The following is a 15,084-nucleotide window of genomic DNA, read 5'->3' as shown; positions in this document are numbered from 1 at the left end:
ACCCAATCGAGTTTCACAACCTTTATATGATCGAACCTGCTTTTATATTAAACATTATGTTTCTCATTTTGATAATCTCTAACTTAGTAAACGATCATTTTGATTTCGATTTGACAATATGTCTTCGGTGTTCTTTCTGAAATCTACATGCATATTCTGTTTAGAAACTGGGTTAGGAATCAACAAAGTTTAGATACAAAAGTAACAACCTTTATGGTTTATTTATAAACTTTGTTAGTGATCCACTAACTTCGGTTAGGGAAAAAATAATAATCTTGATCCTTGATCAATGCTCAGGAAGGTAAAAACTATCTCAAGGGCACGGACTCTCAGCTTGTAATCATATATGTGCGCAATGCTTTGGCCAAAAAGGTCAAACAATTTCCTATTTATTTAGGAATGCCAAAATGTCAGCCTTGTCCTAGACTTGGCAAAACCTGAGCCTAATTGGAGCATGTCTTTTGTCGAATCGGGCCTAAAAGCCAGAATTTTCTATTTTTTATTTTTTTAAAAATTTTCATTATATTTATAAATTTATAGTTTATAAACTTTCGTTTTTATTATATTAACTTTTAAAATTTATACTAAATTTTAAATTTCAAATATAAGTTATGGGTAGGTTAAATAAACATTAAAATATACACTTTAATTAAAATTTAGTATAAATTTTCAATTAATCAAAGCTAGGAACATGAATCTCATATCCTAATTTTTAATGTGAAATTCTAACATATTCACAGCAAAGCCACATTGACAATATATTGATAGAAGAGAGATCGATCAACAAGAAATTTTTTCATGACAGAATGCGAATATAATACATAAAACTAATAGAGTGGACTTTATCATTTAGGATATATCGGTAAATGGGTCGAAACAAAAGTCTAGAACAAATAATAGAATGAAATAAATAATGATGATGATGAGGAGGAGGAGGAGGAGGAGGAGGAAGTGTTAAAAAATAATGTCATTGACGACGGGGATGATGAAGAAGAGCAGAAGCATTGTCATTGTCATGGTAAAACTTGGAAATGAGATCAGGAAGCTGCATGTAATGAGCGGAGGGATTGCCGGTCTTGAGGAGAAGAAGAAGATACTGAAAGACATCAATCTCGCAGGCAATCCTTAAGGCCCCGTCGTATGAAAAACCAAATTCTTCCTCTGAAAGTTTAAGCAAGTTCTCGAAGAGGTTTAGGTAATTGGCTTCCATTTCAAACTTGAACTGCATGTCTTTTCCCACGAACACACGTACATGACCTTCTTCTGCCTCTGAATCTGAAGGAAAACTCTTTGCTCCGCAGCACCACTGCTTCCTCACAATACCTCTCATATTATTAATTTATAAATATCATATCTACCTTCCTTCCTTCTTGTTTCAGTACTAGGTAGTAGCTTTTGTTTAGCTCTGGTTCGGAGATTGCTTTGGTTTAATCGTTGCCACCCTACCTCCTACGATACGACCTGATGATGATCGTCCTAGTAATTTTGATTGTATTATATATATTGACGAATGAATGTGTTGTACTACTAGCTAGACACACACATACAACAAAGTGGGAAGGGATTTTATAACTTCATGCATGTGATTAATTAATCATGTTATATAATGAACTATAACATGGAGGCGGAGGTGGACGTGAAGCCGCGGAGAGTGAGTTGCCTGGGGCCCTCAACAACTTAAAAAGAATACTAATTAATAGTTTTGAAGTTAATTAATAATTATTAGTCTATCAGAAGCAGCTGCATGCTGATTAATTATTGATTGCTATAAATTGTTAGTTAAATTAATTAACATCATGAAATTGTATAATTAACTCAAGATATATAAGTGGAGGTGAGGTTTAGCCGAGCAACGATACGCCAGGCTAGGCGCATGCTTTAAGTCAGAGCTCAGAAGGTTTGGAGGTGAATGAATTGCTGTCAACATTCGCATATCTATATCTATATATATATATATATAAAGCTCGAACTAAAAGAGGTGATGTGATATCATTATTTCTCATTTTTTTATATTTTCTATTATTTAATAAATTGGTTGAGATTAAAAAAAAAGATATTATCATTTTCACACCAAAATATTCTGACACATCATGTCAGTATCAGGGTTTGGTAAAACTATCAATTTACCACCAAATATTTAAACCGTTAGCATTTTCCCACCATTCCGTTAAAACCAAGTTAATATGTAACGGAAAATTTTTAAAAGGTCAATTTTACCCCTAGAGCATAAAAAACCATGTAATTAACCTTTCATGAATTTTGTAATTAAATCATCATTTGTTATTCTTCCTTCTTAAAAGACAAAAATTACCCTTTATAAATTTTGTAAAACTGACCGTGTGGTGTTAGGTACTTCATAAATTGATTTAATTTATTTAATTTTTAAAGGGCAAATTTATTTATTTAATTTTTTGTGTAAAATTATTATCATCATATCAAAGATTAAATTACTTCTTTTGCACATTCTTTTTTTCCCTTTCATAAATTGATTTTTAGTAGTATAATAAATTGTCTTTAGCTCGTCAATTTAATAAATAAATTTGCCCTTTAAAAATTAAATAAATTAAATCAATTTATGAAGTACCTAGCACCACACGGTCAATTTTATAAAATTTATAAAGGGTAATTTTTGTCCTTTAAGAAGGAAGAATAACAAATGATGATTTAATTACAAAATTCATAAAAGGTTAATTATATGGTCTTTTATGCTCCAGGGGTAAAATTGATATTTTAAAAATTTTCCGTTACATATTAACTGAGTTTTAACAGAATGGTGGGAAAATACTAACAATTTAAACGTTTGGTGGTAAATTGATAGTTTTACCAAACCGTGGTACTGACATGATGTGTCAGAATACCTTTAGTGGAAAAATGATAATATCCCATAAAAAAATAACTACATTATAAAATATTAAAAATAGAAAATAATTATTACATTACAAAAGATTACATGTCTCTTCCTCTTTTTATTTAAATTCAATAATATATAATCATTAATAATAATTAATTATAAGTCTTGAAACATTCATTTATTTTATTATGCCAACAATTAAACTTTAGTGGCTTAAATACATCAATTAATTAATATAAGAAGGAATGATCCTTCATCTTCCCTCAATAATGTCATTAGAGCCTAATTTTAATGTCATAATCTCATATTTAATTATGCAACCTTTTGTTTAGTGCCTTTTGGCTTCTTCAAACTCTATAAATATTAAGGCAGTGTTTACTTTCTGGAGTGGGAGTATAGAGTGTGGATTCCTTCCACTCCAATGTTTACTTACCTTAAAAAATGGGGGAGTGAGAGTGGGAATCTGTGGGTCCCACCCAATTTTGAAGTGGGTAGTGGGATTCCCACTCCCATGGGGGGAGGTGGGAGTGGGAATCCACTCCCCCTTCTTCCCATTTTATCCTTATAAAAATAAATAAATAAATAATATTTAATAAAATAAATAATATCATATTTAATAAAATAAATAATATTTAATAAAATAAATAATATCATATTTAATAAAATAAATAATATCATATTTATTAAAAATAATTATTATATCATATTTATTTAATTAAATTTAATAAAATAAAAATAAATAAATATTATATTATATTTAAATATTAAACATTAATTTTAATAAATATTAATTATTTATTTAATTAATAATAATAAATATTTTATTCTAAAAAAATATTAATTTTGTACTATATTATCAATAATAATATTTCATTTGTGTTGCTATTATTAATGATTTTTATTCACATAATTTAAATTAAAATTAATAAAAAAATTATGATTTACATAATTAAGAATATTAGTAATTATTATTAATTTATAAATATAATAAAATATTTATTTTATTTTCTAAATATATTTTTTATTATTTTTTTAATTACAAATTATAATTCTGTACATAAGGATAAAATTGTAATTTAAAACAATTTACTCCCAATCCAAGACAAAGTAAACAAATAATTAGGATTCTGATTGACAATCCATACTTTCATTTAGTCTAAGTAAACACCCTACTCCCACTCCCACTCCACACTCCTAATCCAACGATTCCCACTCCTCAAGATTCCCACTACAATCCAAAAAGTAAGCGCAACATAAGTAGTTAAGATTTGTGGCATCATTATTTCTTATCTTTTTATATTCTCTATTATCTAATATATTGGTTGAGATTAAAAAATAATTACATTACAAAATATTAAAATAGAAAATAAATAGAAAATAATTATTAGATTACAAAAGATTACTTGTCTCTTCCTTTTTCTATTTAAATGCAACAATATGTAACCATTAATAATAATTAATTATAAGTCTTGAAACATTCATTTATTTTATTAAGCCAACAACTAAACTTTAGTGGTTTAAAATACATCAACTAATTAATAAAGAAGGAAGGTTCCTTCATCTTCCCTCATTAATGCTACTAGAGCCTAATTTTAATGTCATAATCTCATATTTAATTATGCAAACTTTTGTTTAGTGTCTTTTGGCTTCTTCAAACTCTATAAACATTAAGTATTTAAGATTTTTTATGTTTGGATTTTTTATTATTATTTAACCCACATCCTTTTTAGAAATGTTCTTATGTTTTTATTTTTTGACTTATTTGAATTTTTAGTATTGTATACTTCATGGAGTGCTCTTTTCTTCATAAGTTGAACAATGATAAAAATAGTTGGATAATAAGAGTTAGGCTTTGTAGGATGTGGAAGTCTATTAATACCAAGAAGAATGGATAATTGATTAGTGTGAACATAATTTTTATTGATGAAAATGTTATGTACACTTAATTATACACATTAATATATATTTTTAAAGTTAACAAAAAAATAATTAACTTTCATAAATAACATTAGTTTTATAAAGCTGCGTCATCTTTAAAAAAAATCAATTTATATTTTTTATCAATTTTATCAAGTGCAAAGTAAAAAAAAATACTAAATTCTTTTTTTAAAGCTGCGCGAAGCGGTTCTATTTCCTAGTAAAGAATAAAGAAATGTTTGTTTAATTGATGGAGAAGAATTATAAATATAGAGAAAGAAACGCAGTGTGAAAAACTGAAAATAATGGAGGAGAGAGCTTGATATGGAAGTCAAGGCCAGCTAAGGAACCGCGTATAAAGCGAAAGATAGATAGCCATTTGCAGTTTGCAAACTCAATTATTGTATTTGTCATCAATAAGGCTGACCGACTCCCCATCCCAATCCCCAATTCCCATCCCATGAGACAGGCGGCGAGGTGAAGACACAAGCGAGGCTCATCCATCTTAAGTCATTAATAACAATAATAATAATGAGATGATGAAATAAGAAGAAGAATATGACAATCTCATCTTCCCATCCCACGATAAACACAAATGCTCACTAATTAATTTGTGTTACGTAATTTTACAAATCCAACTTAAAATGTTAAAAGGTTATCAATTATGATATCACGAATAGGGATGGCAAACAGTGGGTCTGGGCCGGGCTTTTTCAAGTCCATGTTCAGGCCTACTGTCAGTTAAGATTGCGGGTCTAGGCCGGGCTCGGGCTGGACTTGGGCTTTATTTATTTATTTAAAAAATTTTAAATTATTGTAAATTTGAAATAAATTAATGATCAACAAGTTATTACAATCATAGATAAATTAAAAGAAAATGAATATTTCAAATTAAAATAATAAATAAAGTAAATAAAAGCTCATAACTTTAATTTTCTTTAATACTGGATTTTCTAATTCAAACGCTCTCTTAATTAATTGACACAAAAGAGAGAATTTAGTATCATAATTTTAGTTTTTTTTAATCATAATTGATTTATAATTATAAGTTAAGAATTTAAGTTTTCTTTTTTATTTTTAAATTACTTTTCAATTTTAATTATATTATTCTAATTTATAAAATTATTTTTTAAAAAAAGTAGTGGCCCTGGGTTTTGTCCGAGCTTTTTTTTCATGGGTGTTGTGCAAATTTTAATGTACTCGCAAGCGCACGAATCTATTGTAGTATAGACTAATGGTGACGAGTGTCGATCCCACGAGGAGGTGGATTTTAATTGTGTATAGAATTAATTTTGTAAATGAGTGGTTGGATTTTTTGGTGGAAATGATTTGGAATATGCTAAAACTTAAATTAAAATGGCGATAATAAATTCTAAAATTGGTATTGAAATGGCGAGAAGAAATTGAAGAGAATTCTATTGAAATAACGTACTTGGGTATCTGGATCCGTATCAACATGCATCATGGGCTAAATAATTCGTATTAATGTCAATTAAATCATGAGGGGGGAATCCACACCTCATGAACCACGCTCTAATCAATATGGTGCTAAGGGCTTATCGTGCCAAATAATAATAACCTTATACTAGAAAGCCGGTGTAACCAAGGCGGTATCTAGACAAGACTATTATTATTTGTCGACGAGAAGTCAAAACATCCACAAAAATTAGAGGGGAAGAGAAAATAAATTTACCAAATTAAGCCCATGACACATGTTGAGACTTCACCTTCAACCCAAGCTTGAAAGAAAATTAGCCACTCATAGTTGAACTAGGGGCAAAATAGAAATTTATTAAAATACGAAGAAAATACAAGATGGAGAAGGAATTACAGAAAATGGATCCCAAAAATGGATTCAGAGATATCAAATTAGGGGGGGGGGGCCCCCTTTTTATAGATACATGGAGTAAATCATGGCCATCGGATTAAAAACAGTTTGGACGCTCAGGATTGCGCCACGTCATCAGTCAACAGTCCACGGTTTGACCACGCGGATGAACAGTAACACGGTTTGACCCGACTTTGAACAGTAACGCGGTTTGGTTGAAAATAATCCTGTGTGATGCATGCACCGTACGCGAGATTTTTCGTCCACTGATATGCTGCCATGTCACCATCAACAGTACATAAGAATTTTAGTCCAACAGGATCGTGACACCTCATCAGTCAATGCCACATCATCGGTCAATGCCACGTCATCATCCGTCTATGTGAACAGTGTCGTGAACAGTAACGTATACAGTACCGTACACGTGAATAGTACCGTACATGTGAATAGTGTCATTTTTCCTTTTATGCTCCTCCTAAGGTTTTCGACCGTCCTGAGTTCAAAAGTGATGTCCGTTTTGCCGTCTGATCTCTCCTTTATTGTGAAATGACTATAATGCCCCTAAAATACATAAAATACTTAATTAAAATAAAACACATGTAATTAAATCACAAGAAGGTTAAATATATAAAAGTAAGGGTTGTTAGTAAGACTTAAAATGTAAAATGACGGTTTTCTCCTTTATAAATATGCATTTTCTAACACTCAACACACCCCCCAACCAGCTTATTGCTAGTCCCTAGCAAATAAAGCGAAAACAAAATTCAAATTCAAAATAATTTTTTTTTTGTTTTAATAGAAACACTCGTATTTATTCCATCAGATTAATGATAGCAATCAAATAAAAGTATAAGCATTATCTCCAGTCTAAAGCAACATCACACCCACATCAACCATCCACATGAATTAGCCCAGTAGACTTTGTTTTAGCTACTCTCAAGAATGACATGTCAAACCCCAAAATCTCACTGGAAGTAGTGACACTCTCACAAATAAATTAATCCCAATAAAAATAGTCACTCCAATGAATGGTAATTGAGAGAGAAAATAATAAAGAAGTGATATCACATGCTCTCACCAAGATGAAATAAATATGCCCTCAGCTTAGAAATAATACGATCTCAAGTCAAATAAAATGTTAGTCAACCCACATTATTTATCTTTTTTTTTTTTAATTATGCATCACTACATCTTTTTAGCCCATATAACTAGCTTCTACTTCAAACTATAGTTCCCTAAAATCAAGAAGGACTTTTATTAGGACGAAACGTAGGCTAGGGACATGGCTAACAAAGAAGGAAAATAAGGAAAACAAAGTGTATGTTTGAGAAAAATGCAGAGAATTTTTTTTTTTTTTTTTTTGGAAGTTGCAAGGTGGATTTCACCTATTTTTATTCTTTTGAAACAACAACTTTTGTTTTTGTTTTTATTTTTGTTTTTTTTTTAATTTTTTTTTTGCTTTTATTTGGCATAACTTCACTGACCAAAATAATTATTTACATTTTCTCAAACATAAATAGGTGATGGAACTTATAAGATATCGGGTAATACTCCAAATCGAAGTGGGTCAAGATGATAAGTTGACAAAGAAAAGGTTTTTTTTTTTTTTTTTAAAGGCTCAAAAGGGTTAACTATGGATATTAAATAAAAGGGATGGCTTGAAAGGCTCAAACAGATCAAAGATGGCCTCTCCATCGTCTTTTAGGGCTCTAAATAATCTTCCATATCTACTAGTTAGATGGGCCTCCAAATGTAGCAACACACTCTTTTTTCTTTTTTTTTTATTTTACAATTTTTTTTTAAGGGTTAACTCAAAAGTAATTTAGAGATCGTGTATAAAATAATAAACTGCTAAGCTGTATAAAGAGTGGGCAAAAGGGTTATTCTCCAAGAAAAATAATAGGCTCAAAAACTCACTTGGTACTTATTATGACATGTTCATTCCTTCAAGCAACTCACATTTGTCTCCGACATCAACATGTAAAGTAGCAAACATAGCGTAACATCACTTAAGACCAAAGATAATACAAATACTAAAATTTGAAATTAATCATGTCATCCAATGTTAAAACAAATCACACATTTTTTTTTTAAACATCATTCTACCCCCCAACCTATTCTAAACATGAAAGGAAAATATGCATGCAGAAATGTGAAAATGATGCATAAAAACTAATTAGAAAAGTTACACGTAAAATGATAGAAAACGAAAATGATTTTTTTTTTTAAAAAAAAAGAAGATGCGTTTCTAGAGGAACTACACTCCATATTCAGCCATCTTCGACTCAAAAGTTGGAAAATGTATACTTATAGAGGAGAAATTAAAGAAGAAAAATAAACATAAACACATAATAAAGAAAAAGAAAATGTCTGAATTTTTTTTTTTTTTTTTATAAACGATGAAGATGCGTTTCTAGAGTAACTACACTCCATATTCAGCCATCTTCAACACAAAAAGTTAGCAACAGTTAGTTTCTACAACAAAAATTAGTAAAAACTTAACCAAAATTCCACAATTGTCGACTATTCCCTCCCCCCAACCAGAACGAAACATTGTCCTCAATGTTTGAAAGGAAAGAAGTAGAGTTTAGAAGACATCACCTGGGTGGTGCAACACAGAAGAAAATATTTATAGGCGGAGAGTTAAATCTAATTTGTACTTCTTACTGCTGCTACTGTTACCATCATTATTTGGACGCTCCAACACGAAGGTCCAGGGGTCTGGCTCCGGTCTATAAGCTTGTAACATATCAAGTAGCTCATTAGCAGTGTGAGCACAAATAAAAAGTTTTTTCACATTAGCGGGAATGAAATAGTTTTTTATTGCATGGTTAAGAAATGCGATAAAGCCATCATAAAAGTTATTGACATTTAACAAACCGATGGGTTTTTGGTGGATGTGCAGATGGGCCCAAGATGCTAGCGTGATAAGTGCCTCTAGTGTTGCAAGATCTCCTGGAAGGAAAATAAATGCATCAGCATGATTAAGCATTTCAGTTATTCTTTCTTGCATACCTGAGACGACTAACTCTTCTCCAGTTGATGAGTCAGACGAACTGCCCAATGGTTTTAAGACTCTTGGGATGATGCCTAACACTTGACTTCCTCTGATAAAAGCTGCTTCTGAGACCATTTTTGATAACCCTCGATTACCTCCTCCATACACCAAGTGTAATTTTCTCGCTGCTATGCTTCGACCAAGATCTATGGCTGCCTCAACGAACTCTTTATGTTTGCCATAGGTAAATCCAGAAAGCACACAAATGTTCTTGAATTGTCTATTGGGAGTAGCTGCCATTGTGATACTTCTCGAAAACAATTTGTGAGTGCTTGACAAAAAAGAAATCACATTTAAGAGTCTCGGTGATAGTGGGTCATGGTTGTGTATGAGGTAATATGTTAGTGTCAAATAACACGTAAAGCACGTGGCTCGCGAGTCAAAAAGAAAACAGTAAAAAGGAAAAAGCAAACAGTAATAAAATTATTAAAGACAATAATGCAAACAATAAAACAACAGTGAAATGAAATAAAATAACAGTAAAGTAAAAGGATATTTACACGTAGTTGCGACTGTGGCTCACATCTTCCTCTGGTTTTACGTCCAGAAACGGCTTGAACGCCCTCTATGGGTCGAGGATAGGCTTCCTATCCAGTTTTCTTATAAACTGGCAAACAGGGTCGTTTATAGTCAGATTCCCGAGACTATATCGTGCATGCTCTTTCTGGAATAATGGCCATAACTGGAGAATCGCTCCTTGCACATATCCACTAGGATGCGTTTCAAGAGACAAAAGGATATCATCCAATGACTCCTATTTCAAGTCATCCCTAATGAATTGAATCTTATCTTCCCTGTTATCAGACACCATTCCTAAAGAACATGGGTTTTTATTGCAACTCATTCTGGCACACTTATGACAAGCAACAGAAATTCTTCGAGCTCGTCGTTTTCTTGCATAATTTCCTTTACCACAACCAGGCATGTATGCAATAAATTTTGGAGGTAACTCACCTGCCGATCGTACTTTAGCCTCGATTAACCAACGGATGTCAGCAGGTATGTTATTCTTCATGAGTAATCGCATGCGTTCGGACCGAGCTTTATAGATCGTAAGGAGGGCATTCTGAGGAAGTGAAGGGAATCGCTTGTGAAGCTTCGCTAGAATCTCGTTTCTGTCCATACCTTCGCCTCAGAATATCAGTTATTATGGGAAACTGAAGTAACCGACTTGATTGTCACGGAGTACCGTTATCCGCCACTTCACAGGGGTAACAAACTAAAGCACATAAACAGAAAAAAAAATTAAAACACACAAAGAAAATTAAAATCGTCCTCTTATTGAATTTACCTCAAGCTCCAACTGGATGTCGTAAACACTTCTCTCAATGTCTCTGAGTTGGCTTTCTAAACCCTCAACATAGGCTACTAATTCTGGTGGTTGTAGAGCCCAAATGCGTTGTGTTTTACAAAATTGAATCTGCCTTTTGAGATGAGTTTTGACACGTTGAAGTGGTTTAAGAATGTTCAGGAGGAACGGTCTAAGTATGAGACTCATGATTAACAATGATAAGAGAAAACTTAATGGTAAAATAAACACACTTATGCAAAAACAATTTCAATTAGCAAAAGAATAATAATAAAAAGAAAGAAAGAAAAATCAAATCAACGAAAAGAAAAAAAATCAACTCAAATTTGGTGGGTCACTCAAATTTATTTCGGTGTCTTCTTCATGTGGTTGGTACTCTAGATATGGCTTTAATCTTTGACCATTAACTTTAAACGTGACACCATTCTTTGGGTCTTTAATTTCAATTGCCCCATGTGGAAAAACAGTATGAACAATAAATGGGCCAGACCAACGAGAGCGTAACTTACCTGGGAATAGGTGCAAGCGAGAATTGAATAAAAGCACTTTCTGACCTGGAGTGAACGATTTTCTCATAATTTGCTTATCATGGAAGACTTTCATTCGTTGCTTGTAAATCTTGGCATTTTCGTACGCGTCATTGCGAATTTCTTCAAGTTCTGCCAGCTGTAATCTTCTTTCTGAGCTGGCTTGCTGCATGTCAAAATTGAATTTCTTGATGGCCCAATATGCACGATGCTCGAGTTCCACAGGTAGGTGGCAAGCTTTTCCATACACTAGCCTGTAGGGTGACATCCCAATCGGGGTCTTGAAAGCCGTTCTATATGCCCATAATGCATCATCAAGTCTTAATGACCAATCTTTCCTGTCTGGCCTCACCGTCTTTTCTAATATGTGCTTTATTTCTCGATTGGAGATCTCAACTTGGCCACTGGTTTGTGGATGATACGGGGTCGCCACTTTGTGTGTGATTGAATACTTTGTCAAAAGAGCTTTGAATGCTTTGTTACAAAAGTGGGCACCACCATCACTGATTATTGCTCGAGGGAATCCAAAGCGTGAAACAATGTTGCTTTTCAAAAATGCTATCACCACCTTGTGATCATTGGTTCTACATGGAATTGCTTCTACCCATTTCGATACGTAGTCAACACCAACCAATATGTATTGATGGCCAAAAGAAGGGGGAAAGGGTCCCATGAAGTCGATACCCCATACGTCAAAAATTTCTACCACTAAAATTGGATTTAATGGCATCATGTTCCTTCGTGTAATGCTCCCCATTCGTTGACACCTATCACATGAAGAACAGAACGTGTAAGCGTCTCGAAATATAGTTGGCCAATAGAAACCACATTGTAAAACTTTAGTCGCTGTTTTCTTAGCACTGAAATGGCCTCCACAAGCTTGTTCATGGCAGAATGAAAGGATATTTTGAATTTCACTTTCTGGGACACATCGTCTAACAATTTGGTCTGCACAATACTTGAACAAATACGGGTCATCCCAAAAGAAATTCTTTATTTCCGCAAAGAATTTGATCTTGTCTTGCTTGGTCCAATGCTCTGGAAGTTTACCTGTAATAAGATAATTAACTATATCAGCATACCAAGGTAATACTTCCACACTCATTAATTGTTCATCTGGAAATGACTCATTCAATGGTAATGATTCTGTAATTGTGTCAAAATGGAGACGAGAGAGGTGGTCCGCCACAACATTTTCTGTCCCTTTTTTATCTTTGAATTCCAAGTCAAATTCCTGCAAAAGTAACACCCAACGAATTAGTCTGGCTTTTGCATCTTTCTTTGTGAGAAGATATTTAAGAGCAGCATGATCTGTGAATATAATTATTTTACAACCAATGAGATAAGATCGAAATTTTTCTAATGCAAACACTACTGCTAGCATTTCTTTTTCAGTAGTTGAATAGTTCAACTGTGCATCATTTAATGTCATACTAGCATAGTAAATAACATGGGGAATTCGATCAACTCTTTGTCCTAATACTGCTCCTACTGCATAATCAGATGCATCACACATTAGCTCAAATGGTAAGCTCCAGTTTGGGGCCTGAATGATGGGTGATGATGTCAACAATTGTTTTAATTTTTCAAACGCCATGAGACATGAATTATTAAAGATAAAAGGTACATCCTTAGCAAGTAAATTGCATAAGGGTCTAGAAACTTTGCTAAAATCTTTAATGAAACGTCTATAGAAACCAGCATGCCCAAGGAAAGATCTTACTTCTCTGACTGTTTTGGGTGGAGGAAGATTAGAAATGAGATCCACCTTGGCTTTGTCAACCTCAATACCTTTGCTCGAAATGATGTGACCGAGAACAATACCTTGTTTTACCATAAAATGACATTTCTCCCAATTTAAGATCAAGTTCTTCTCGATACATCTCTGCAGAACTAGTGTTAGATGATGTAAACATTGATCAAACGAGTTGCCAAAGACAGAAAAGTCATCCATAAAGACTTCAAGGAATCGTTCAACCATATCAGAAAAAATGCTCAACATGCATCGTTGAAATGTAGCAGGTGCATTGCATAATCCAAATGGCATTCTCCTATATGCAAATGTGCCAAAAGGGCAAGTGAAAGTAGTTTTCTCCTGATCTTTTGGTGCTATGGGGATCTGATTGTATCCTGAGTAGCCATCTAGAAAGCAATAAAATTCATGACCTGCTAATCTATCAAGCATTTGATCAATAAATGGTAAAGGGAAATGGTCTTTACGTGTGACAGAATTCAACTTCCTATAATCAATGCATACACGCCATCCTGACTTTTTGGGGACAACTTGTACAGGACTGACCCATGAACTATCAGAAATTGGGTAAATGATACCTGCATCTAATAGCTTAAGGACCTCAGTTCTAACAACTTCTTTCATGTTAGGATTTAACCGACGTTGCATCTCCCTAGTAGTTTTAGCATTTTCATCAAGGTGAATGTAATGCATGCAATCTACTGGGTTTATACCTTTAATATCTGCTATGGTCCATCCTAATGCTTCTTTGTGCTCTTTTAAAACATCCAACAACTTACCTTTTTGTTCGTCATTTAGGGATGATGAGATGATTACCGGCAGAGTACTTTCTTCTCCCAAAAACGCATATTCCAAAGTGTTAGGCAATGGTTTGAGCTCGAGTTTCGGTGGTGATTCTGATGATGGGATGAGTTTCTTCTCTGATGGTGCTAGTTGTTCAACTCTTGACTTCCATTTATTAGTGTCCATAGATGGTGCTGAGTCAAGTAGGGCATTGACCTCTTCGACCGATCTGTCAATATCAAAATCAAAACTAAAGTGAGTTAAACATGTTTGTAAAGGATCACTAAGGTTTGAAACAAAAGTATCATCAACTAATGCTTCAATTAAATCCACATCAACAATTCCATCATCTGCACTGTGAGGTTGTTTGGCAATGTTGAAAATGTTTAGCTCCATAGTCATGTTGCCGAATGACAACTGCATATTTCCAGTCCTGCATTGAATGTGAGCATCCGCAGTTGCCAAGAAAGGTCGGCCTAGAATAATGGGGATGTACTTCCTTGAATCCTGTATTAGTTGAGTGTCAATTACAATGAAGTCAACAGGAAAATAAAATTTGTCTACCTGGATAAGCACGTCCTCCACAATACCACGAGGTATTTTCGTGGACCGATCTGCAAGCTGTAACACCACTGGAGTTGGGTGTAATTCTCCCAGTCCAAGTTTCACGAATACAGAGTAAGGCAAAAGATTTACACTAGCTCCTAAATCCAACAAAGCATTCTCAATTGTGTGGTTCCCTATACTACATGAGATAGTGGGGGAGCCTGGGTCTTTGCATTTTAAAGGAATTTTATGTTGGAGTATAGAACTAACGTTTTCTGTTAAAAATGCCTTCTTTTGAACATGCATATTTCTCTTTTTAGTACAAAGGTCTTTAAGAAACTTGGCATAGGATGGAACTTGTTTAATAGCATCAAGCAAAGGGATGTTAACACTTACTTGTTTGAAGATTTCGAGAATCTCACCTGTGGATTTTCCCTTCTTGCCTTTCGCTAACCTCTGAGGAAATGGAGCTTTCGGAACGTATTCTCGTGGGTTGGTTTCTTCTTTCTCCT

General features: G+C 33.3%; 1 protein-coding gene across 1 annotated transcript; it reads right to left on the bottom strand.

Moving 5' to 3' along the window:
* Nucleotides 1-967: 967 nt before the first annotated feature.
* On the bottom strand, nt 968-1,330 carry LOC18043084. The gene has a single exon (XM_006435455.1). The coding sequence runs from the start codon at nt 1,328-1,330 to the stop codon at nt 968-970; it is 363 nt and encodes a 120-aa protein (XP_006435518.1).
* Between the last annotated feature and the right edge of the window lie 13,754 nt (nt 1,331-15,084).

The sequence above is a fragment of the Citrus clementina genome, unplaced genomic scaffold (genome assembly GCF_000493195.1).
Source record: "Citrus clementina cultivar Clemenules unplaced genomic scaffold, Citrus_clementina_v1.0 scaffold_5, whole genome shotgun sequence".
NCBI classification, from domain to species: domain Eukaryota; kingdom Viridiplantae; phylum Streptophyta; class Magnoliopsida; order Sapindales; family Rutaceae; genus Citrus; species Citrus x clementina.
Note: the sequence above shows the minus strand (reverse complement) of the source record. Positions and strands in the feature narration are given on the sequence as shown.